The following is a 27787-nucleotide window of genomic DNA, read 5'->3' as shown; positions in this document are numbered from 1 at the left end:
TCCTCTGTTTCTAGATAAGGGTAGCCTAATATATGTCTTAATGGACGTATGTATGTGAAGTCTACATCCGTGTGTTATAGCCTTTGAATACATAAATTAATAAGGTGTAATTGCCAGTTAAAGGTGGGATACTTATGTCTACTGTAGGAACAATGGGTCAGTGGGCTAATCAACCTTAGGCAACACACCTTTTCACATAGAAATAGGATTCTAGTTCTATGCTCCCCCCCCCCCCCCCCACACACACACACACACAGATATCAGATAGACAGGAAAAATTCAAACAACTTAAGCCTACAAATGACTGTCACTGAAGAAAGTGGGTCAGTAGGGTATAGGGCATAGGGTATGCAACCTCCCATAGAGTAGGCAGGTAGGCTACACACAGATAGAGGTTTGTTCCTATGTTCCTGGCTTTCTAGGGATTGCTTCCTAGCCACCACGCTTCTACATCTGCATTGCTTGCCGTTTGAAGTTTTAGGCTGGGTTTCTGTATAAGCACTCTGTGACATCTGCAGGTGTAAAAAGGGCCTTGTAAAAAAATGTTTTTTGATTGATTGACTGACAGAAACGTTTCAAACAGTGTTGAATCTGTTAAAAAAAAGTCACTCATATTTTGTTTTCTTTCTCTGTCCTTAATATTTGGAATCCTTAGGACGTCCAACTCTGACATCACCCCATTGAAGTAGACATTTAAAATAGCTAATGTTAGGGTGGCTGTAAGAAAGCCTGTCCCTTTAAGAACTCAGGGATGACATCATAGCTATCGCACACTTGCAAAATCTTCAGTTCGTGGATTGAGTAGGGGGAAAGAATGGATTGAGTAGGGGGAAAGAAAAACGAGTTACTTTTTTGCACTTGAAAAGAGAAACTACAAAAGAAAATCTATAACTGCACTCAAAATTAACGATGTTTTATGCATAGATCCCATTACAATATCATAATTTGTCAATTCCTTTTATGAAAACCTTTACGGCTCTCAATTTCAGGAAGATGGTTGTGAAAGCTACATTTGCCACATTCAGAATTATGTCCCTGTAATTGAGGATGATTTCCACTCAGTTTGCGATTCACCTGTGTCAATTGAAGAAATTAGAGAGGCTCTGAATTCAATGAAAAAATGGAAATCACCTGGCCCTGATGGCCTGTCAGTTGAATTCTATAGACAGTTTTGGGAGTTACTAGAAGACCCGATTTTTAATATGTTTCAAGATTGCATTAAAAATGGGGAAATGGTCTCCACTATGAAACAGGGCCTTATTTCATTGATTCCAAAGCCTGATAAAGACCCTTGTCTCATTGACAATTGGAGACCAATTACTCTATTAAATATTGATTACAAATTGTTTGCTCTGGTTTATGCCAAAAGATTAAATAAAGGTATAGATACCATTATAAACGAGACTCAAACAGGATTTATGAAGGGCCGTCACATAAGCTCTAACATTCGTTTAGTCTTGGACCTTATAGATTTTTCAGATGCAATTGACTCAGATGCGGTTGTCTTATTTTTGGACTTCTGTAAAGCCTTTGACACAATTGAACATTAATTTCTCTTTAGGTCTCTTAAACTTTTTGGATTCGGTGAACATTTTATCAAAGTAATTTGCATGTTTTACAAAGATATAAATAGTTCTGTGTTACTAAACCTTAATACATCCAAAAGATTCAGTATCAACAGAAGTGTACGACAGGGATGCCCAATTTCGCCATTTTGGGTGTGGAACTTTTCTCTAGATATTCTGAATAATGCAAATTTGTATGGTTTAACCATTTTTAACAAAGAAATCAAAATTTCCCAACAGACTGATGATACTACTCTTTTCTTAAGAGACAAAGACCAGGTTGCTGTCACGCCCTGACCATAGAGAGCTTTTTATTCTCTATGTTGGTTAGGTTGGGATGTGACTAGGGTGGGTGATCTAGGTGAATATATATATCTATGTTGGCCTGGTATGTTTCCCAATCAGAGGCATGTGTTTATCGTTGTCTCTGATTGGGGATCATATTTAGGCAGCCATTTCACCATTGTGCTTTGTGGGATCTTGTCTAGGTATAGTTTCCTGCGAGCACTACATTTGAGCGTCACGCTTTATTGTTTTTTCTTTGAGTTTCTCTTCCAAATAAAGAGGATGGAAACATACCACGCTGCATCTTGGTCTGCTCATTATAACAATCGTGACAATCGCCCATGCCCTTAATGCTATAACTGCATTTTCTATTGCATCAGGTTTAAATCTGAATGTTTCTAAATGTGAAATAATGTTTATTTGACTCTGATGATAAAGAAATAGAAAATATTCCTTAAAAGACTGTTAAATATTTAGGAATACATTTGTCCAAAAAACACTGTCAGACAACATTTGAATGTTGAAAATCCTAAAATTAAGAAAATCAAAAATATATTCAATAATTGGCTACAAAGAGATTTTCCTATACTTGGGAGAGTACTTCTGTCCAAGGCAGAGGGACTGTCTCGTTTTGTGTACCCCTCATTATCTTTATGTGTAAATCCTGCTACTTGTAAAGAGATCAATAGGTCCTTTCTTGATCTGGAAAATTAAGTCTCACAAACTAAAAAAGTCAGTCCTTTCAAATAAAAGAGTCGAAGGCGGTTGCCACGTTCGTTTGTAGACGGACCAAGGCGCAGCGTATGTTGAGTTCCACATAATATTTAATAGTCAAACTTAGCCAAACAAAACGTGATAACAGAGGTGCTACATACACTTACTCAAAACAATATCCCATAACCCACAGGTGGAAAAAATTCTACTTAAGTATGATCCCCAATTAGAGACAACGATAGCCAGCTGCCTCTAATTTGGAATCATACTAAAACACCAACATAGAAAAAATTAACTAGAACCCCACATAGAAAATATAAACTAGACTAACCCCTAGTCACGCCCTGAACTACTCTACCATAGAAAATAAAGGCTTTCTATTGTCAGGACTTGACAGCGGTCTAGAAGTGTTGGATTTTGTTGACATAAATAACACTTTCAAGATCAACTGGTTGAAAAGATGTTTGATCAATACTGATTCAATATGGTATTTCATTCCAAATAATGTATTTAATAATCAAAAAGAAAGGAGGACCAAGGCACTCTTCATAAATTAATTAAAATGCCTTTATTAGTATGGCATGTTCAATAGAAACAAAGTTGTTTAAAAACCGACGCGTTTCGGCTGCATGGCCTTCGTCAGGGAGTACAGAAAAAAGAGAATACAATGTCCTCTTTTGAAAGTCTTTTCCAATTAGCCCTAATTAGAAGAGGGAGTGGTTACCAAATTGGACACACCTAGTAAGCAATAATATACACATGAAAAGGTAAAATACTGTAGCTATGTTATCATGAGCATACAACTCCAAGCTAGAAGCATCAGAACACCCAGAGAGGCAGTTCCAACCCTAACCATGACTGGGAGAAGTGTCCAGAACAAGAAAGCAATATATTCCACAGATCAAAGCAAAACATGAACAACAGTCCAAACATAGCTAGAGGGCAATTGAGCAAAATGTCCACTAGATGACAGCAAATGGACCTATCACGACCCTACAGGAAGGGTGAGAAATCCATATCTTCATTTAAACCAGGGTACTTAGTGGCCTGTAGTTTGTAAATCCATATCTTCATTTAAACCAGGGTACTTAGTGGCCTGTAGTTTGTAAATCCATATCTTCATTTAAACCAGGGTACTTAGTGGCCTGTAGTTTGTAAATCCAGTATGGCATGTTCGATAGAAACAAAGTTGTTTAAAAACCGACGCGTTTCAGCTGTACAATATTAAGGAATTGAAGAATATAGGTACAGCTTCCTTTTTAGTCACCATGGATGTGGAGTCTCTATACACCACCATTGAGCATCAACAAGGTTTGGCAGCGATGCACCATTTCTTGAGTACCCGGCCTGAAACTGAGATGCCTCCTACAGAATTCATTGTATCACTGACTGAATGGACTCTTAACCATAACATCTTTATCTTCCAGGACCGTATTTTCAAACAGGTCAAAGGATGTGCCATGGGAGCTTGCTACAGCCCTTCCTACGCTGGTTTGTACTTGGGTAAATGGGAAAATGACTTCATTTTGGATCCTTCTAATAACCATTTCTTTGACCGGATTATATGGTGGGGACGATATATTGATGATGTTTGCCTGTTTTGGTCCGGCTCAGAAGATGAACTTATTTCCTTCCACCAATACCTCAACAGCATTAACCCTAACATCAAACTAACTATGGAATACAGCAAGGATAACATTCATTTTTTGGACCTCGATATTAGTAAAAATGACAAAGGTTGTTTGCACACATCAATCTTTAGGAAGCCTACAGATGGGAATACCATTCTGAGGGCAGACAGTTTTCACCCCAAAAGGCTAAAAGAGAATATTCCATATGGCCAATTCCAAAGAGTCCGTAGAATTTGCGATCAGGAAACAGACTACAGTGTCAAATCTGCAGAATTGGAGAATCGCTTTTTGGATCGGGGCTACAGCGTTCAGGTCCTGAAAGATGCAGGTATAAGGGCTGGATTACTTGACAGAGAGAACTTGTTACGAAGAGGAGTGCCCCGTGATACATCAGAGAGAGTGTATTTTGTTACAAAATACAGCACTGAAGCAGAGAACATTAAAAGAATCATTAAAAATAATTGGGGAATCATCCAAAGTGATACGCTACTACGCCAAGTCTTTCCTGAACCACCAGTCATAAGCTTTAAGAGATGTCCTACCCTAAATGACAAATTAGTCCACAGTTACCTTCCGGGTGACTCTCAAAAAACTTGGCTTGACCACAAACCCAAGGGCTCTTTTAAATGTTACCAGTGCAACCATTGCAGTAATATTGTACAGAAAAAGTATTTTGTTGACACAGCTTCTAAAATGGAGTATTACCTCAAGCATTTTATTAACTGCAAAACCACTCATGTCATCTATAGACTGGAATGTCCACAGTGCAAGGTGTTCTACATTGGACGGACAAAGAGACGCCTTCAAGATCGCTTGACGGAACACAAGTACGCCATACGGGTAGGCAATGAAGACTACCCCATGGCAAGGCACTACAAGTCCTTACACCATGGTAACCCTGCCTCCCTACAAGCTATGGGTATTGATCATGTTCCGGCCTCTATTAGAAAAGGGGACCGTCTTAAACAGTTAAACCAAAGGGAAAGTTTTTGGATTTACAAACTACAGGCCACTAAGTACCCTGGTTTAAATGAAGATATGGATTTCTCACCCTTCCTGTAGGGTCGTTATGGGTCCATTTGCTGTCATCTAGTGGACATTTTGCTCAATTGCCCTCTAGCTATGTTTGGACTGTTGTTCATGTTTTGCTGTGATCTGTGGAATATATTGCTTTCTTGTTCTGGACACTTCTCCCAGTCATGGTTAGGGTTGGAACTGCCTCTCTGGGTGTTCTGATGCTTCTAGCTTGGAGTTGTATGCTCATGATAACATAGCTACAGTATTTTACCTTTTCATGTGTATATTATTGCTTACTAGGTGTGTCCAATTTGGTAACCACTCCCTCTTCTAATTAGGGCTAATTGGAAAAGACTTTCAAAAGAGGACATTGTATTCTCTTTTTTCTGTACTCCCTGACGAAGGCCATGCAGCCGAAACGCGTCGGTTTTTAAACAACTTTGTTTCTATTGAACATGCCATACTAATAAAGGCATTTTAATTAATTTATGAAGAGTGCCTTGGTCCTCCTTTCTTTTTGATGACCAATTTACACCTTTTACCAAAGAGCACCTTCTATCTACCAAAATATACTATAGTGTACCTTAGTAGCGCTTCCCTTCCTCCTCTTTTTACAATGTATTTAATAAGTTGGGAGGTCTTCAATTTTTACTGAAATGTAATTATATTCCTGAAAGATTACCTGCTAAATTGGCTAGGTTTCACCAACAAGCTTTAATGGCCTGGAAAATATGTTTCCAACACATGTTTTCCCCACACAAAGCTCATTTGTGGAATAATTCAGACATAACTGTAAGGAATAAGTCATTGTTCTACCCCAGCTGGCATGAAAGGAATATTGACTTTGTTCTTGATGTTATCAAGGGTAATATTCTCACATATGAACAATTTATAACATTGAAAGAGTTTCCAATACCTTTCAGAGAGTTTATTTCTGTGATCAAAGCCGTTCCCAGTGGTCTAACTACACTAATGAAAACTCATCTTAGCTTTGGTAATGATTACAAAATTCATCCAGAACTCAGATTGGAAGGCGTGGGCTTACTTGAGAAATGTTGTTGTAATAAATATATAAGACAAATTCTTCATTCACAAAACCAACTTACACCGAGAGGAAAAATGTTCTGGAACATGCTTATTCCTGACATTGTCTGGAAAAATGCATGGTTAAGGCCTTACAAATATTGTATACCAAACAAAGTTAAGTGCACTTTAAAATTTTACGTAAAATATATCCATGTAATTCTATGATATCCAAATTTGTGGATATTGATGGTATCTGCGTTTTTTGTGAAAAAGAAGGTGAGAATCTGTCTCACTTGTTCTTTGAATGTAGATTTGTGTCAGAATTTTGGGAAAATCTTGCAAAATACTTATTTACCATTATGAACACTACTCATGTTTTTGACATGAAATATATAATATGTTACTATTGCAATGATAACAAGACCATTGAAATTATTGTGATTTAAAACAATTATTTTTGCCAAATACTTTACACACAAACAAAAATTCCAAAATTCTATACCAAAATCTTGTTAAGACATTATCCCTAGTAAATAACAACAAGAATAACATCTACCTGAATCATTATAATTCGATTTTTTGAATTCGAGTGAATTCAATTGCACTAAAATTGTATTTATTTAAATTGTTTTATTGATATTTTCTGTATGTTTGAGTATTTTCTTGTTAATACCTGTGTTTTGTTTTGTTATACATGTTTGATGTAGAAATGTAAGTTGATTTTTGTACTATGAATAACACAAAAATAAAATAAAAAAAGTTCAAAAAAATAATAATTAAAAAATATATATATTTTTTTTAAATCTTCAGTTCATTACCAATTGCAACTCGCCACCTACCGTCTGAAACACAAATCTCAGTTTTTGGACATTATTCCTTTCTAACCAATTTATGAATCACTGTGCGTAAATACTAAGTAAGGTATTTGTTTCCCCATGTTTTACTGACGAAGTTGTCAAAAGTTTAAGAATATTTCTGTCATTACAGTATTATGTATCTCGTTTTTTATGCTAGCTATCTAACATTGTTAGCTGGCTAGTTTGATGTTGCTAGCTACTTGTATTTTCGTTTCAGTTATTGGATTATTATAGATGAGAGCTGTATATCTTGGTTTGTTATTGCTAAATGAATGTGCCTTATTTTAGTATTGATGCCATTGTATTAATGTTTATTACTTCCAGACCACATTTACATTGTATATGGTAAATGGACAGTTAATTGTTTAATCATAGTAGAGTGACATGGCACAGAATTGCAAACATTGTTAATCTCTAATCAACATTAGAGAACCCTGAACTGAGGAACTGTCTTTCTCACAATCTCTCTAATAGGAGTACAATCTGCTCACTCAGTCAGTGTTTAAATTCCAGAGGCACCGCCCTGTACTTTGGTAGGGGGTTAAGGCAGTGTTTCCTAAATTCGTCCCTCTCACACTAAGGGGTGCACGTTTTGGTTTTTGCCCTAGCACTACACATCCGATTTAAATAATAAAGTAATCATCAAGCTTTGATTATTTGAATCAACTATGTAGTGTTAGGGGGGGAAAAATCGTCACGAGAACCGAGTTTGCGGAACTATGGTTTAGGGTTAGAATTGGGGCTCCCGAGTGGCGCAGTGGTTAAAGCACAGCATCTCAGTGCTAGAGGCACCACTACAGACCCTGGTTCGATTCCACCCGGGATAGGGAGTCCCACAGGGCGGCACACAATTGGCCCAGTGTGGGCCGTCATTGTAAATAAGAATTTGTTCTTAACTGACTTGCCTAGTTAAATCATTTTTTATAAAAAATAAAAGGGTAGGGACATCCCAAGGATCCCAGATAGCACAACCATTCTCTTCTCACGGCCTGAGGGCGGATACCCTTTGCGCATCATCATCAAGCATGCGCGCAAGCTGACAGTAGAGACAACATGGCGTAACGAAGGAAGCAAGAGTACAAAGAAAAAAAGCGGAGGGAGACACAATAGAAAAAAGTTTAGTTCGAGTCTTGAAGACTGTAACATTTCAAAGTATAGGAATGGACCCCCGTCTGAAGTTAGAGTCGAGGTTTTGATAGTGAATTTTCACCCTGGAATACACTATAAACTACTTGGTGCAAATAGGAGCGAATGTTGATAACGTTACAGGTAAGATAATTTACCTTAACTAAATGTTAGCTCGCGAGCTAGCTAACGTTAGCTTTTTAGCGAGCAATCTACTACACGTTAGCTACAAAGCAGCCTGTTTTGACTGGAAGAAAACACATTTATCTGGCAATGCAAGTACCTCCGGTAGACCTTTTCAACTGAGTAGGACACGAAGTCATGTCAACTATTTTGAGCATGGGTAAGGAAATGAGCTGGCATGAACTTCCTTTAGCTTGCGTGCTAGTTTCTGATAGGTAGCCTACAATTATCCCAGGCTACTGCTAGCTATCGGAAATGTAATAAAGAAGAGGACGACACTTTTTTGGGGGCAAGCTGCCAGCACTTTAAATAAACGTTATGTTAGTTACTTTCTTACACATAAATTATGGACGTCAAAGTTGTTTTAAGATAACCATGCAGCGTCCCGTGCAGTAAAGTAATTGAGCGTTTTCATGTATCACGAGCTTGTTACAAAGTTTACTAATGTACGAAGAACTTTCTAACTAAAATATTACAATCGCCACAGCTACTTTACGTTCCATCAAGTTTGGCTTGTTACTTTGTATCCAGTAGGTTGTATTGCATTGCTTAAACAAACCCTTTGTGTGACAAATTAGCCACGTACACTGTTATTGATCAGGCGCTAGGATATTGTGAAAGTATTTTTGTTTCATTAGGCAGCTGAACATTGGAGTTGTAAACAACTTTACATTACGGGCTACTCTACAGGAATATAACAACAAGTTACTGTTGTTTTTCTGCTCAGTTGTCTACAACATCATGCACTTGCTTGTCTAGCCTTCTGTAGCCCAGTGTTTCCCAACAGAGGTCTTTGGAAACCCCCAGCCAGCAAGCCCATTCAATTCCACCACCAGCACACCTGATTCCTTTTGACTAGTTGCATCAGGTGTGGTGGAAATGAACATATGTGTGGGGGGCCCAAAGACTGTGTTGCAGCCTTATGTGAGACAGCATTATATTCTACCGGTCCCTCCAATTTTGCAATTCTTTGCACCATCTGGTAACCTTTGTGGTTACCTCAAATACAGCCACACATTTTTTTATATTTTTTGTATTTAACCAGGCAAGTCAGTTAAGTGTTAACTGTTACAGACCTATATGCATCCTGCCCTGCCTTTCTTAAGTCTTTGAAAACCAAGTGAACAAACAGATCACTGACCATTTAGAATCCTACCGTACCTTCTCTGCTATGCAATTTGGTTTCGGAGCTGGGCACGGGTGCACCTCAGCCACGCTCAAGGTCCTAAACGATATCATAACCGCCATCGATAAAAGACAGTACTGTGCAGCAGTCTTTATCGACCTGGCCAAGGCTTTCGACTCTGTATCACCGTATTCTTATCGGCAGACTCAACAGCCTTGGTTTCTCTAATGACTGCCTCGCCTGGTTCACTAACTACTTCTTGGAGTTCAGTGTCAAATCGGAGGCCCTGTTGTCCAGACCTCTGGCAGTCTCTATGAAGGTGCCACAGGGTTCAATTCTCGGGCCAACTATTTTCTCTGTATATATCAATGATGTCTCTCTTGCTGCGGGTGATTCTTTGATCCCACCTCTATGCAGATGACACCATTCTGTATAATTCTGTCCCTTTGGACACTGTGTTAACAAACTTACAGACGAGCTTCAATGCCAAACAACACTCCTACCGCGGACTCCAACTGCTCTTAAATGCTAGTAAAATGAAATGCATGCTCTTCAACCGATTGCTGCCCGCACCCGCCTGCCCGTCTAGCATCACTACTCTGGACGGTTCTGACTTAGAATTTGTGGACAACTATAATACCTAGGTGTCTGGATAGACTGTAAACTCTATTTTGCAACAAAGCCTCCTTCACTCATGCTACCAAACATACCCTCGTAAAACTGACTCCTACCGATCCTTGACTTCGCTGATATCATTTACAAAATAGCCTCCAACACTCTACTCATCAAATTGGATGTAGTCTATCACAGTGCCATCCGTTTTGTCACCAAAGCCCCATATGCTACCCACCACTGCGACCTGTACGCTCTCGTTGGCTGGTCCTCTCTACGTATTTGACGCCAAACACACTGGCTCCAGGTCATCTATACGTTTTTGCTAGGTAAAGCTCAGCCTTATCTCAGCTCACTGGTCACCATAGCAACGCCCACCCGTAGCACTCACTCCAGCAGGTATATTTCACTGGTCATCCCCAAATCCAACACCTAATTTGGCACCTAACACCTAACTTTCCTTCCAGTTCTCTGCTGAGCCAATGACTGGAATGAATTACAAAAATCACTGAAGTTGGAGACATATCTCCCTCACTAACTTTAAGCATCAGCTGTCAGAGCAGCTTACCGATCGTTGCAGCTGTACACAGCCCATCTGTAAATAGCCCATCCAACCAACTACCTACCTCATCCCATATTTGTTTTTGTTTTTCTACTCTTTTGCACATCAGTATTTCTACTTGCACATCCTCATCTGCACATCTATCACTCCAGTGTTAATTGTTAAATTGTAATTACTTCGCCACTATTGGCCTATTTATTGCCTTACCTTCTTACTTCATTTGCATACACTGTATACAGATTTTTCTATTGTGTTATTGACTACGTTTGTTTATCCCACGTGTAACTGTGTTTGTGTCGCACTGCTTTGCTTTATCTTGGCCAGGTCGCAGTTTTAAATGAGAACTTGTTCTCAACTGACCTACCTGGTTAAATAAAGGTGAAATAAAAAAAGAACAAATTCTTATTTACAATGACGGCCTAGGAATAATGGGTTAATCTGCCTTGTTCAGGGGCAGAAAGACAGATTTTTACCTTGTCAGCTCAGGGATTCGATCTAGCAACCTTTCGTTACTAGTCCAATGCTCTAACCACTAGGCTACCTGCCGCCCCGCGTTCCCATGTTCTCCTGTCTCATCTTTTTTGGTGACCACAGACACCCACAAGTTATTCTGGGATAGTGTTTTTATTGCATTGCTCTTTCCATGTTGATAGAAAACTCATGTATATTACCATAACATGTGTTTGATGTATTACATTGACCCTTGTGGAAACCCTAACAGTGTTAGCAGTGTCAAGCCATAGGCCTATTATCTTGTCAAGTGGCTCCATTATTGAAATTACTGTTATTCCCGTTAGGTACCCCACTATTGCATTGACTGGGTTGGAGGACTGTCAGTGTTTGGTCTCTCTATGGTATATAGTTAGCTTGTTGCCTTGAATTGAGCTAAGTTGATGATAAAATGTTTCCCACACATAGGCGAATGAATGTGTGAGAATTATACTAAGGACAACACCAACAATGAGAGAGGGGACCAGGCCAGCCAACAAGACGGTGTCCCAAATGGCATTTTATTCACTACGGGGGCATTGTCTCTGGTCGAATTTAATGCACTATATAGGAACTAGGGTGCCATTTGGGACGCGGTCCAAGGGTACTTGGCTGCCAAGGTCTGGCTTTCCCTGGCTCTTTCACAGTCTTCATTTGCATGAAAAAAACCTGCATTTAGAAATACGTTTTTATTTTCCCGTCGTTCTCTGTTGCGTGGTGATACAGGGCAACCATTGAGAAGGAGAGAGATGAGTATGATTTAACACTAACAAGAAGCTCATTCAGATGTCTTATATTTGTCAGGTTTTTAATTGAGTAGGCAAATATAGTCAACAGTGGCGCTGTGAATCCAAGATGGAGGAGACAATTACTCTATCGTTCAAAAGTTCGGTCACTTAGAAATGTCCTTGTTTTTGAAAGAAAACAAATTCTTTGCCTTAAAATAACATAAAATTGATCAGAAATAGTGTAGACATTGTTAATGTTGTAAATGGCTATTGTAGCTGTAAACGGCTGATTTGTTATTGATATTTAAAAAAAAAAAATAGAATATCTACATAGGCGTACAGAGGCCCATTATCAGCAACCATCACTCCTGTGTTCCAATGTTGTGTTAGCTAATCCAAGTTGATCATTTTAAAATGCTAATTGATCATTATAAACCATTTTGCACTTATGTTAGCACAGCTGAAAACTGTTATGCTGATTTAAAGAAGCATTAAAACTGGCCTTTGGACTAGTTGAGGATCTGGAGCATCAGCATTTGTGGGTTCGATTTACAGGCTCAAAATGGTCAGAAACAAAGATCTTTCTTCTGAAACTCCACAGTCTATTCTTGTTCTGAGAAATGAAGGCTATTCCATGCCAGAAATTGACAATACATTGAAGATCTCGTAAGTTGAAAAATGTAGCCACACAATGAAAAACTTAGCAACACAATGGGAAAATATATTGTATTAAAGCTAGAATCTTTAATTTTTCTAGGCACACGGGTGTTGCAAAATAAACATGTCAGGTCACCCAGCTAAATATTTATGCGCATATGCGTGTAAAATGGTTGCACTGTAGAGCCCTGTAGAACATCTGGCTATAGCCCTAATCCTATAACAGCATCAGTCTATAGCCTAAACACTTTAGTACTATTTTCTGCTTTGTTGGCATATGAGCTCCTCCTGACAGGAAAAGACTCCTGAACCCAGGTCCTGCTGTGAAGGCCAGGACATCCAGTATTCTCTCTGTGCTCTTCCACTCACATGATGGGTATCTATTGAGCTGGGCATGGGGTTGCTATTGTTATGGAATTAGATCTCACAGGGGAATGTGTTTGACTTCCACGCTAGCTAGCGGGTTCCTTCCAGGCAGTCAGTCAATGCTTTCACTCTCTCACAACCAATTATGTAGGCCTATGCTATGTCAAGTATTTATTGGAAATGTATTTATTTACTCAGGTGTCAATTGACACTTTGCTAAGTCCTACCCCCCTTGGTTACCTCAGACAACATTTTCCTGGGAAGCCCTATTCCCCATTCAACCACCGGCAAAATCCCCCTCACAATGATCTCAAACTGTTTTTAATACACAATAAAATTAAACAGACTACCTGTTGCTAATCAGGAGACTCTCGGGTATGTTGTGGTGGACTGTCATTACAATTGCTTCAAGGGAACCTGGTAAAATGCTTGTAGTGTAGCTAGCACCTGGATGTCTAATCACTGTCAGCATGCAGCCAAAGTTATTAACCACTTTTGGAGCTAACTAGTGCTCTCATCGTATCCTGATGTCAACAGCAGATGAGTGTTATTCATAACATGGCTAACTTAGTTAGCTAACATTTCGGGGGGGGGAGAAGTTATATTAACTGGCTAGCTAGCAGTTAGGTGGTCAATAAGGAAAATGGGGGATACCTAGTCAGTTGTACAACTGAATGCTTTCAACGGAAATGTCTTTCACATTTATCCTCCCTCTGAATCAGAGAGGTGCGGGGCTGCCTTAATCGACATCCACGTCAATAAGACAGAGCTATCTATAACTGTGTGTTCTTTTAGTTCTTAGGCTGTTCTGTACGATTCAACTTTGCAGATGTTTTTATTTGTCTGATGTTGTCTTTGTCTGACAAAGTTTATGATGAGATCCTTTGTCTAACAGGCTGACTAAGCTAATACGCAAATCTCCTATTAGCGTAAGGTCACAGTTGTTCTCAACTGGCCTACCTGGTTAAATAAAGGTGAAATAAAAATAAGGGATGGTTAACCCAATTGTGCAGATTGTTATATCAGTGTTTGGTTTTGGTCCTGGGTGTTTGCACCATATTTGTGTTTGTCGCTATTGATTCTCTGGGGGTTAATTTTGTGTTGCTTTCAGGTGTGTGGTGCCCTCTTAACCTCCGCCCCCTGCAATCCGTTCAATGGTGTGACCTTCAGGGCTCTCGGATTTTCTCGAGCTTTCTCACGACATTCCTGGATTACTCATTTATATTAATAAAGTCCGATTTTAATCAACAAATATGATACAGTTGAAAAAAGTTAACGGTACAAGACAGCGTACATATCTGGCTGTGTTGGCAGAATCACTACATATCCCATGGGGCCAAGCGGGTGGGCATAGGCCCAGGCAATCAGAATGAGTTTTTCCCAACAAAAGGGCAATATTAGAGACAGAGTGCTCCTCAGCAACACCCCACCCCCCCCTCAGACGATCCTGCAGGTGAAGAAGCCGGATGTGTAGGTCCTGGGCTGGCGTGGTTACACGTGTTGTGAGGCCGGTTGGACGTACTACCAAACTCTCTAAAAATGAAGTTGCAGGCAGCTTATGGAAGAGAAATTAATATTACATTTTATGGCAACAGCTCTGGTGGACATTATTGCAGTCAGCATGCCAATTACACACTCCCTCAACATCTGTGGCATTGTGCTGTGTGACACAACTGCACATTTTAAAGTGGCCTGTTATTGTCCCCAGTACAAGGTGCACCTGTGTAATGACCATGCTGTTTTATCAGCTTCTTGATATGCCACACCTGTTAGGTGGATTGATTATCTTGGCAAAGGAAAAAATGCTCACTAACAGGGATGTAAACACATTTATGCACAACATTTTAGATAATTAAGCTTTGTGTGTGGAAAATTAGTTTTTTTTAGCTCATGTTGCATTTGTAGTTTTAACATAACAAAGCGACCCTAGAATAATTAGCCTAAACAATAAATAAAGCGTTCCATGTCAGCAATTGCATTCAACTGTTTTTAGTCTTTGCTGTAATAAAGGCTTTACAAAAAACATTTTTATAACACTGGTATGCTTATCATTTATTTGGTATTTACATTCATTGTTTACATTCTTTGATCGCCAGTAGGTTCCACAACTAATATTTTTTTTTTTACACACACTTTATTTCACTTTCCGCCCTGAGCAACCAGTAAACATTCCCCTGTTTCAAGTTTATTTGTCACGTCCTCTGCATCCATTATGCTGTTAGTGTTCTGAGTTTGTTGTAACCAATTTGATGTGATTATGATTGACTAAGTCAGGCCCCATTGGTCACGTGCATGGATTGCGATGCATACATGTGCCGCGTAAAGAGAGCAAGGGTTGAGGGAATAGGGAATGTTTTCTTTCCCTAAACAAATGAGAGATTTCGATAACAGAACTTTTCAGTCAGAAATGGCTGTAATTATGTTACAGCTTCAGCAACACGGACAGCGCGATAAACACTTGATGTTCTGTGGTGGTCGCTGCAGCAGAGAGGAGAGAAAGACAACGGGTGCTAGTCACACAGGCACTTTTTAACATAGTGCAACAAGTCTGAGCCCCGTCTGACACAATCAAATCAATTGCGGTCATTTGTGTCTTAATTATTTAATCAAACAGTGCACTTAAAGCATCAGACAAGCTCAGTGCATACAGTTGATTTTATTAAAACACATAGGTCTATATATATGGGAAAAATACACATTTAAAAAAATGTGTACCAATCGTTTGGTCGAAAGATTTCGACCAAGATTTTTTTGTTGTTGGGGACAGCCCTAGTTAAGTAGCAATGATATCCTTTGCCACTGTCATCTTACAACAGATATCTCGAACCAGTAAAACTATTCAACCAAACAATAAATCAATACATTGTTTAAGTAAGTTTCTTTCCAGCAAATTTCTAAGTTACAGATTTATTGTATAACCAGCAAAGGAGTTTTGGAGCTGAGTCTCGAGTATTTATGAAGTTTGGTAATGAGGACGAAAACTAGCATAGTTCATCTAGCCAGCTAGTTTAGCCAGGGGAAAAGAGTTTGGGCCTAGTGCGCATGTGCACAAGCTGGGCGCACGTATGCGCACTAGGCTAATTCAGGAGACTGATTGTAGTTTTTATGCCCTGATATCAGGAGCCGGCAGGGGAAATATTTGATTTAAACAATTCAGAAACAAATAGAATACTTATATTTAAGGAGAGCAACTTGACATACTACCCTGAAATCAGATGTCATTTTCAACAGTAAAACAAAGCTTAAAATGATATTTGCTTGAACCTGAGTCCAGAAAATTGTGAATTCCCATCCGGACACGGTAGACTCCTCCTCACCGCTTTATAAGAGCCCTAATTGAGTCGGCTGGGAGAAGCAGCTGTGCCACAGAGCTGGAAGCCAGCCAGCATTGGTCACTGCAGAACCAGCCACGGAAACAGCAGAACAGGGCTGTCCCTGCCTGATCCTCGCTGCCAGGCAATTGGCTGTACCGAGTGGTCATGTGACCGGTTGCTGGCTGGATGTGCTTTCAGCATCGGACACATTTGAGAAGGAGATGGGATGGACACTGTCACTGCTATCGAAATGGGGTAAGGTTTTGCTTTGTCAATTATTGAAAAGACCCCCACTTCTCCTTTCTACAACGGACAAAAATTGAGACGTTTTTTAAAAATTCTGTCTGTTAATGGGGATTAGGGGCAGGCAGGGAGCTCCTGGGGGAATAATGGTGTGTTTGTGTGAATAGCGAGGCGTAGCCGCTAAGCGTTTTGGAGGGAGAGAGGGAGAGACTTCTGATTAGCCTAGCTACCGGTTATGCTCCAACAAAGCAGATGTGTCATTGTGACTGTGCGACGCTGTCTTTCTTTGGACACTGTAGGGTTGCTATATGGGGTCAGTCTGACAGTGGCTGTGTCGTCTGTTGAAGTCGTCATTGGTTAATCCCTGGTTGTATTGTGCTGTGAAGGGCTGGGTTAGTTGGGTTGTGTATGTGTGTGTGAGCTCACACCACTGTCTGCCTACTTTTTCTTTGTGGTGTCAAGGGAAGGGCATTTGTCGCTCAGCAGCTGACTGCTGGGGTTTTTCTGGTTTAGCTATCTGCTGAGGGGGGGGGGGGGTCTCCATCCCTAGTGTGTCTCTCTCTCTCTCACACACACCCTTTCACAGATTCACAAAAAGCATCATCCATCCAGTGCAGTGCTACGTTCACTGCCAGACGTAAGGTAAATGTGAGCGCCTGCCTGGTTGTTTTATCGTGTCAAGATGGAATCCTCATTTTCGAGAGAGGAAGATGTTAATTTAGAGAATTGGACACAAGGAGGATTTGTCATTTTCATGATACATGTTAATGCACCAGGAAGCATCAACCTGCAAAATGGATACTCAGAATTAGACAATTTAAGGGGAGGATGTATTTTGAGAACATTGATGCAATATTCATGAGGTAGAAAAAGGATGCAGTCCTCTTCTTTCTCAGCCCCTGCTCTGTTGTTCTTTTCATTCATTTGTTCATTCCCCCTTCGTGTTTCTTCTCGCTCGCGCCCCCTTCAAACCCTTTTGTAGGCAATATTTGACAGGTTTAGCCTATATGGTGCCAGTAGCGGTTTGCTTTGTTCAATGTTGTGTTGCTTTGTTTTCTCTATCTAGAGATATTACTGACTGATTTTTAGTGGGCTGAGTTCTGTGGGTGTATAGCTACATGATGCAGAGGGAGAGGACATGGTAAGATTCTAGATTATTTTTAACATTTTTTTTTACCTGCAAGCTTTGTGTGTATTGTACAGTTACAGCCTACACATTGTATTGTACAGTTACAGCCTACACATTGTATCAGTTGAATTTATTTGTACTAAAAAAACATTTTGTTTTCATCCATGACCTATTCTGCGTTTATTGCACACTAGTGAATGACCGAGGAAGAGCGATCAATGTTGTCTACTAGTCTAATTAAAATAACAGCGCATTAGTATAATATCTGGAGGAAATTCATTTAGTGAAATATAGGTTAAAACTGTACAGTAAGGGGCAGGAGACGTAGCCTAATACGGAAATGGTGTGGTGATGACAGGGAGCTCATGCAGATGGGTCTAACTGATAATACGATTATGAACTGATGTGGATGTTGACGTAATTGATAATGCAATTATGAAACTGATATAGGCCTACGGGCTTGTGTAATTTTTAATACAATTTGTGTAACTGTATTCTACCTTCCTGCCAGATATCTATAACAGCCATATTTTACTATAATACTATAGAATTTATGTTGATATTACACTGGGGCACAGTACAATGATCATTGTAGCATTGCAACCTCATTCTGTATCCCATCACTCTTCATAGTCAGCAGTTGTAGACGCTGGCTGTTAAATGATGGTGATGATAAGCTCTCTCTTTTATGGCGTAGGCTAGAATTGAATCTCCAAAATGGCTGCCAATTGAAGTACTTCAGTCTGCATCTGCCAACAGGGGCTTGTCTTTTGGCTCACCTTCTGCAGTTCTCCACTGTAATGTAAATGCATTAAGTGGCAGTGTATCCATAAAATAACCTTTAAAAAAAAATACACATCCCCGATCCAATTTTGGTTATCCCTTTGCATCAATAGATGTAGAACCCTGATATATTATGTGTTCATTAGACAGTGCATTGACAGAAGTCACAGGGTGGTTCTGGAATGCTGCGAGTGTTCTTCTCTACCCATCCTGTGTATAGGATCCAGCCTAGTGAGGGCAGTATTGACATTTTGGGACAGACTCACTGCCCAATCAACCCAGCCTAATTGACTCACTGAATTCGATTGGCGCTTCATTGAATCTTTGGCAAACAAATGTTACTCTAGTCTAGGGAACCAGGACATTGTGTCAAACAAACCAATATCATGGTTCTGAATTACTAATATTGCACTGTGAAGTTAATCGATTAGTCAATGTCGACCAGGGGGTAATATAAGCCACTGTTAAGGTTAGTTAGGTCTGTATGCTCGTGCCGGAGTCTGCTATAGTGGTAGCATTGCTAAAGAGTTCCAAAGAGTAAGCCTTCATGCCAAGGCCTTTGCTGATATTTAACATGTCACTCACTGATCATTTGGTAACCAAAGAGTGATACATTTTCCACCTCTGTGATCCAGTTACTATCATCCCCGTTTGCTTGCCACCTACCCTCTCCATGATGGATGATCTAAAAATAAAAACTTTTCCTCAGCAAGACGAACGAGTGTCCCTCTGTCATGTAGAGTTGTCTTCACAGGGCTGTAGGGGGCTCTGTGTTGCGTGAGTAATGGTGTTCCCTTAGCTGGTTGACTACATTTCTGTCTTCTAGATCCTCTCTTCTCAGCTGCTCTCAGAGAAACCCAAGTTAACACATTAGTAAACCACGGCCTGCCCTACTCATAGTATATGCAATGCACAGTCTCTGTGGTATGGTCCTTGCAAATGTTGGTTGCAGTAGATAGCATAGATTTTTAGTTGTATTAACAAGGAGTATAGTGTAAACCGTGCCCATTTTGGCCTAGGCTTAAATTGTACAGATGTGGTCAGTGAACATGATATGGATTATCAGTGTTGTAGGATGTGGTTAATATTGAAAATATAAGGTTAAAATCTATTGGATTTTGTGGTGTTTAGACAATGCCATGTGCATTGAAATTTCAGTGGAGGGATATCAGTGGTAGTTGGCCATGAACCATTTGACAGGTGGTATGGCAAGAGATGGTATGGCACCGTTGTGCTCTGGCTGTAGCTTCACAGTGGTGGACTGGGCTTCCATGTCAGCTGGAGATTGGAAAAATTGGACCTTGCATTTAATCCTCTTTTTGTTCTTGCATCTAAACAAAATGAATGTTTCTCTATATTTTTTGCTAAAATGTAGGCTAATAACTATGCTATTATTGAACTGTTATTGTAATTACGATGATCCACTTCTTCCAACAACCGTTTGTCTGATCAAAGTCCTTGTTAAAAAAAATCTATGCAGTAAAGCAGTCCAACCACTGACACGGCTTGTAAAATCTGCCCAGGCGTGAATTATTCACAAGCCTAATGTTTTTAAAACCTGTGTGTGAATTGATCTTAACATAAAGCCATGTAAGACATTTACAACTCTTATTCTCCAGATCTAATTCTCAACCGTTTTTCATAAAATCTTGTGTGCTGCTTTTTGTTTTAATGTGACTTGCTTTGGCCCTTGAGCAACTGGCCTCATCTTAAGTCCTGCCTCTCTGATTGAAAAAGGTTTTAATTCTTATAACCATTGCTGAACTGTAATTTGCCAATGTGATGGAAAAGGAAATGGTGCTATGAATGTATCAAGGCTTTTTAAAGCCCATTTTCTATGAAGAGCTGGATACTAATTGACATTGTGTTATGGACACTTTCACCACTGACCATAATGTAGCCTAGCTTAAAAACTTCTTATGGCTGCAAGCCCGACGTCGGTACACTTATGACAACAGCCAGCTCAAGTGCAGGGCGCGAAATTCAAAATATATATATTTTTAAATATTTAACTTTCACACATTAACAAGTCCAATACAGCAAATGAAAGGTACACATCTTGTGAATCCAGCCAAAATGTCCGATTTTTAAAAGGTTTTACAGCGAAAACAGCACGTATATTTATGTTAGCTCACCACCAAATACAAAAAAAGGACAGACATTTTTCACAGCACAGGTAGCATGCACAAAGCCAACCTAACTAACCAAGAACCAGCCAAACTAACCAACAAACAAACAACTTCATCAGATGACAGTCTTATAACATGTTATACAATAAATCTATGTTTTGTTAGAAAAATGTGCATATTTCAGGTATAAATCATAGTTTACATTGCAGCTACAATCAGAAATTGCACCGAAAGCAGACAGAATAATTACAGATACCAACGTCAAATACCTAATTACTCATCATAAAACATTTCTGAAAAATACATAGTGTACAGCAAATGAAAGACAGGCGTCTTGTGATTCCAGCCAATATTTACGATTTCTTAAGTGTTTTACAGCGAAAACACAATATAGCGTTATATTAGCTTACCACAATAGCCAGAAAGACAAGCCATTTCCCAGTAGCAAAAGTTAGCGATCGTAACAAACCAGTAAAATATATATATTTTTTGACTAATCTTGATATTCTTCATCAGATGACAGTCCTATAACATCAGGTTATACATACACTTATGTTTTGTTCGAAAATGTACATATTTAGAGCTGAAATCAGTGGTTACACATTGTGCTAACTTAGCTACTTTTTCCACAACGTATAAACAGCAACGATATTTTTCTGACACGTTTTCTGACACACATATTCTGACCAAATAGCTATTCATAAACATAACTAAAAAATACATGTTGTATAGGAAATGATAGATCCATTAGTTCTTAATGGATCGCAGTGTTAGAATTCTAAAAAATAACTTCATTGCGACATCCAGCTTCGGTATAGCTGAGTACCCCAAAGTTGGGCGCCGGCGACTAGTTCACATGCACGACAGATATATGAAATAGCATCATAAAATGTTTCTTACTTTTGGTGATCTTCCATCAGAATGTTGGACAAGGTGTCTCTTTGTCAAGAACAATCGTTGTTTGGATTTAGAACGTTCATTTTCCCTCTCGATTTAGCAAGCGCACTTGCCAAGTGGCACAAAGCTCTCCATGTCAACAAACGGAAGAGAACGGAACACGGCAAAACTCCCGAAAAATGTTCAATCATCTGATGAAACTATATTGAAAAAACATACTTTACGATGATATGGTCACATGTATCAAATAAAATCAAAGCCGGAGATATTAGTCGCCTATAACGGCTGCTAAACAGAAGGCAAATCCATGTCCCCTTCCGCGCTATCCAGAAAACAGGAAATGGGTGGACACGTCATACAAAGAGCTTGTATTCCACTTCAGACCAAGATAAACACGAAATTTCTTCTCTCACCGCCTCTTGACATCCAGGGGAAGGTGTATGAAGTGCACGTATACTAATACGTATCATGCCCATGTATAGGCAGGAAGTAGAACAGAGCATCGATTTCAGACTTTCCACTTCCTGGTCAGGAAGTTTGTGCCAAATGAGTTCTCTTTGACTTACAGATATAATTCAAACGGTTTTAGAAACTAGAGAGTGTTTTCTATCCAATAGTAATAATAATATGCATATTGTACGAGCAAGAATTGAGTACGAGGCCGTTTGAAATGGGCACCTTTAATCAGAGCTACTCAATACTGCCCCTGCAGCCATAAAAAGTTAATTACCGTAATTGTGGGACTATTAAGCGCACCTGAATATAAGCCGTACCCACTGAATTTTTTTACAAATATGTATTTTGTACATAAATAAACCGCACATGTCTATAAGCCGCAAGTGCCTACCGGTACATTGAAACAAATGAACTTTACACAGCCTTTAAACGAAACACGGCTTGTAACAAAAATAAATAGGCTTTTAAACGAAACACGGCTTGTAACAAAAATAAATAGCAGTAAACAGTAGCCTACCAAGAAAGTCAAACTTCATTGCGGTGGCGATTGTTTTGGCTTTCAGTCGGATCTGCACAGTTCCAACGTCTTATCATCGACTCATTAAGGCCAAGCTCCCGTGCAGCAGCTCTATTTCCTTTTCCAACAGCCAGATCGATCGCCTTCAACTTGAAAGCTGCATCACATGCATTTCTCCGTTTCTTTGCCATGATGAGGGTGACAAAATGACTACGGTAATCAGAATGATGGCAAGTTTGAGCGTGCTCGATTTACGTCACATTATGTGACGGTGCTCAGTTTTTTTGGCGGCATGATTCTTGTGAAAAAAAACAACATAAATTAGCACAGTTGTATAAACCGCGAGGTTCATAGCGTGGGAAAAAAGTAGCAGCTTATAGTCCGGAAATTACGGTATATCCATCAATCAAATGTAGGCTTCCAGATTTAATTGTGATTGAGGCGGTCTGTCTGTTTTTATGGGAAATTTTCCAGTGCTAGTAGGAGTTGATTCAACCTTATTAACCGTTGTTAATGTGTCCTTGTCCTTAGGTCAAGAGGTAGTCCAAGATGGCTGCAGCGTCTTATGATCAGCTGCTGAAGCAAGTGGAGGCACTGAAGATGGAGAACTCCAACCTTCGACAAGAGCTTGAGGACAACTCCAACCACTTGACCAAACTGGAGACGGAAGCCTCCAATATGAAGGTAATCAGACCTCTTCTATGGTACACTAAGAACCCTGGGTCGAAGGTCGTGTTCATTATGGCACATTGGGTCAAAGGTCGTGTTAATTATGGTACATGTAGCAAAACATTTAGCTATGTGACTTTTCTTATTGGAGAAGTACAGACAAAGCGTTTCTGTTTCATGTCTACTGAACACAAGCCAGCTTTTCCTCTTCACTCAAATGCTTGTACCAACTCAGTGTCCTTAGTGTCCACCCTGAGACTGGAAGGGTGTGATTTCAATCCCTGGCTGAGTCATACCAAAGACTGTAAAAATGGGCACTCCGCATTAAGGAGAGAGATCTGGGGTAAGGCGTCCTGTCCATGGGGTGTACTTGTACATCAAGCTGCCTCACGCTACAGTCGTTGCTGTGTTTGTCCCAGTTATTGCTTCACTCAGTAGGCTACATCAAGCACAGCAGTGGGATATTTCCTTAGGCAAGATCTTAGAACATAGTCTGTCTTCCAGCTTTGAACAACCAATATGCATGAAGTAAGGTGTTAGGGTTGAGTGCTCTGCTGAAGTTTAGAAAGAATTTAGACTCTAATCCGCCCCCTCTCAATATAGGCCTAGCTACCGAGGAAGACCCCATGATGTAGCATGGATAGATAATGTTAACTAGTATCCAAGACAGAAATAAATATATCCTCCTCATCCTGTCGACAGTCTCACAAAACCCCTTCACAGGCCTCTCGCTCTCCCGACACATTCCCCTGTATTGTCACTCGAATTAGCCCCTCAGCTTCAATCTCCCTATCTGCAGCCCAGAGTCGGTCTGTCTCTGAAAACGTTATTAGCTGTCGTCCTCGTTTTCTCAATTCCTCTCAAATCTTATAGGAAAATGGGGGGGTTGAGGGAGGCCCCTTGGATCTTCTCCTCCAATGCATTTTCATAGGAATTTAGGAAACAAGGACTGAGGAAGGAGCGATTTGGCAGTTAGTGACATTTTCAGACACGGTCTTGGACTCTGTTCATGAGAAGAGCTGCTAGGCTGCGGAATCTCACGCACACGCGCACACGCGCACACACGCACACACGCACACGCACACACACACACACACACACACACACACACACACACACACACACACACACACACACACGCACACACAGAGGGGTTGAATGTACCAGCCTGCTAGGTGCCGTTGCTTTAATTGGATGATGTGACCTGGCAGGTTGAGGCTTCGGGAGGTGATTTAAACTCCTAGGGCTTTTCTGTTCTCACAGGAACATTTGGGTTCTCAACTATCTCTGTCAATGTCTTCTACTCCACAATGCACCCCTGGGTAGTGAGTGGTGCCACCTCACATTAGGGAGCACTACTTTCTTAAATGTACGAGTGAATGTAGTGGACTACTCATTATCCCAGGAACTAAGGACAAGAGACCGCAAATCCGTCTCTCAATCACAAATCAACCCCTAGCCTACCCTTTGTGTAGATCTGACAGGATGGTAATAGGCTGGTAGCTCCATCTAGATGTCTGATAGACCAGGTGGAATTGTTGCCATACTGCTTACACCTATCCAATGTAATCCTGTCGGATCTATTAATATGCCTAGGGGATATGGGGTAGGGGTTGATACTCTGATCTATTAAAATGCCTAGTTGCTTTTGTAGAGTGTTTCCTGGTAATGAGGGAATGAGTGTCACCGTGGAAGGACTCACAGCGTGTTGGGACTGGGTGAGGTAATGTTTGGTGCAGGCTTAGTCAGTATTAGTAATTTCTGGGGAGAGTCTTAATGTGAGTAACACTGACACATTAAGACTGTTCATATTCCAGTAGCATTGGAGCTGGTTGAGGTTTTTCTCTCACTTTTGGGGCATTTTAAATGAGGGGGTCTGCTCTGCCCTTGTCTGAGGAGAGTCCTACTATGTGAGTAGCCTAACACTGATTATGCATCCTTTATCTCAGTAGGTTTGGAGCTGGGTTTGAGGTTTGCCTCAGTCTCACTTTTGGGTGTGTGGGGGCGGTGGGGTCTGCTGGTTCTACCCTTAGACTGGCACATTCAGCACTGCTGCTAAGCTATCTATTAACAATACAGCCCATCAGCTCTGCTCTGCCTCTGCATCCGCTCTGGCTCAAATGGAAAACCTGCCAACTCAGTCAGTTTAGTAAGCCTAGGGCTAGGCTACCTGCTACTCTGCAGTCTGATATTTCATGCTGGAGGGAGGTGGCTGTTGCACACCCCTTTGTGCTGCTGCAGATACAGAACAAGCCTGGGTTTGGCTTAGGGATTTCTCTGGCATTAGCTTAACTCTTTAAGGAGAGAGAATGATTTAAAAAATATATTCAAGTATAATTTCTGCCTTTGGTGCAACGACGCCATCCATTGTGTTGACCTGTATTGTTGAGAAATTCTTCCTGGACTGTGAACTATAGTGTTGGAGGTTAGGTTCCTGCATCCTGCAATGGTTACTAAATAGAGTTTAGCTTAATGCTTATCGTAAGTGGGCTGTTTTGTTGGTTAATGGTAGCCTAAGTAAGAATAAACTCTAAAGTACTGTAATGCAATGTTTCTATGTAGTCTAAATAGGGGGAAGGTTTATCATTTGCAACCAAGTGAGAATTATTAGGCCTATCTTGTAGAAATATGGCCTGTTAGTATTCCTTACAGGGGAGAACTGATTATGTTGAGATCATAAAAGATTAATCATAAATAATGAGATTATTTAGGGGGTGAATAATGATATTGTTTATGACTAATGGATGAGATTTAAAGACAGTCCGCCTTTTCCCTTTGTGCTAATCAATCTCATATTCATCAGAAACCATATCTCCCTCTGGCACGTTTAGATCGACGTAGGCTGCTCGCTCACACACACGCACGCACGCACGCACGCACGCACGCACACACACACACACACACACACACACACTGCTCGCTCTGAGACGCTCCCTTCCCTCTGCACGTCGGGAAAAGCTGTCTTTTTTTAGCGTCTCTCTCCCTTCCTCTCATTGTATCTGATGAATGCGCCTCTCTCAGTTCCGACATCCAGACATTTCCTCTCTCCTCGGGGCTCAGGGTCTGCGTCCCAAATGGCACAATGTTTCCCTTTTATAGTGCACTACTTTTGACCAGGGCCCATAGGGCGAACTATATAGGGAATGGGGTGCCATTTGGGACGCATAAAGGCTGTCACATGCTCACAGCTGCAGGGAGACCAGAGGAGAGCATGAACAACAGCATCTCCGTCAATGAGCACTGAACAGGCTTCCTCTCTCCTACACACCAAGCCAATTACACACAGCACAACAAGAGCTCCATTTCAGTTCATTAATGATGTTTACGAGCTCGTGCGCTCACACACGCACGAAGACACATCGAATTGTACTTGCATCTTATGTAACCCAGTTCTAACATAAACCCTACAGCTTTAGATGAGCACTAAACCTCTATAAATCCTCAGTCATCCCATCCTGTATGTGGAAAGGGATGCTGTAAAGTGACATTTTTGCATTTTATATCTCAAGTTTCTGGCAAAGTTTCTAGTAAGAAGTTACTAGGGAAATTGAAATGGCCTTTTGTGGGATCCATACTAGTGGCTCATTCCACAACATAATAGTGTAATACTGCCACTGGGAGTGTTGAAACAGACTTAGTTCTCAGATCAGACAGGTTATGATTTAAGCTTTCTACCTAACGCATATCTTGGAACTTTATATTATTGTGAAAAGTTCAGACCTGGCTACTTACATAAGTGTAAAATATTTGGGGCCCTGAATTTCCTCAGTTTTTTATGAATCCACTTTGTTTAGCAGAAAAGTTTAATCAAGGAGTTTCAGACATGGAAATTAAGGGTTTCCAATCAATGAATAGCTTTTGAACAAAACAGAACACCCCTTTTTCCTATATTTCTACCGTGCTTTTTTCTATTTTGATAACTCTTATTTCTGGTGGACTATCATACTAAAACTACCCAACAGGAATCTGTGGTGTTCTGGGTCTCTCGTTAAGCACAGCCTAGTTAGTAAGGTTACTTCACACATTGGTGTTCTAATTTAAACCCTCCAGGCCTGCCTTCCCTTGACATCAATGCTTATTTTTTTCCTTATTACACACCACATGCATAACAACAACAAAGATATTGCATTCTCAAGGACAGTCTATCTTTTTCCAGTCAGGGTGCAGTACAAAAGCCGGACATAGCATGGTTCACCCCCCCCCCCCCCCCCCCCCCCCCCAACCGGGCTCACAGGCCAACCAACAAACAAACTCCAGGGCCTCATGGGAGCCCAGCTCAGATGAAACCGGAGCCTGATGAGAATGAGAGACCCTGGCATGCTGGGTGGGTTTTGGCTCTGCAGATGAGTACTTTTACAGCATTGATTTGAGTTACTAGGAGTATTGGATGACATTTTAAAGCCTGTCTGAAGTGTGTGTGTGTGTGAAGGGTATGCAGGACACTCAAACACTGCAGCAAAACACTGGTATTCTAGCCGGTCTCTCTGTTGGATTTGTTTATTGGGGAAGAGTGTGTCCATTTTCCCATTTCGGATTGAACAAACAGATCCAGAATTCTGAGACTTGGACAGCAGTTGACTAAAAATATAATTTAACGAGAGTTGACAACTTGACTTGGTATGGATGTGGCAGCTTCAAGGTTAACTTTCCTTTTTTATTTGGTTATCCAACTAATTGAAGTTCAGACTTGATTTGTATTGTTTTGTA

The 27787-nt window shown here is 40.4% G+C and overlaps 1 protein-coding gene across 8 annotated transcripts in view; it reads left to right on the top strand.

Moving 5' to 3' along the window:
• Positions 1-8140: 8140 nt before the first annotated feature.
• The window catches only part of LOC129811394 (adenomatous polyposis coli protein-like), a 45261-nt gene continuing 25614 nt past the window's right edge, over positions 8141-27787 (top strand). For 3 of the 8 annotated variants that reach the window (XM_055862730.1, XM_055862705.1, XM_055862668.1), the window contains exons 1-2: positions 16324-16512; positions 22943-23095. In XM_055862730.1, the coding sequence (XP_055718705.1) occupies positions 22961-23095 (135 nt within the window). In that variant the 5' untranslated portion in view covers positions 16324-16512; positions 22943-22960. Of the gene's footprint in view, positions 8365-16323; positions 16513-17054; positions 17364-17566; positions 17642-22942; positions 23096-27787 lie in introns of those variants that run through there. The other 5 variants (XM_055862683.1, XM_055862692.1, XM_055862677.1 and 2 more) reach the window with 5 other exon arrangements.

This window comes from Salvelinus fontinalis, chromosome 2 (assembly GCF_029448725.1).
Source record: "Salvelinus fontinalis isolate EN_2023a chromosome 2, ASM2944872v1, whole genome shotgun sequence".
Classification (NCBI taxonomy): domain Eukaryota; kingdom Metazoa; phylum Chordata; class Actinopteri; order Salmoniformes; family Salmonidae; genus Salvelinus; species Salvelinus fontinalis.
This window is presented reverse-complemented; position numbering and strand designations above follow the sequence as displayed.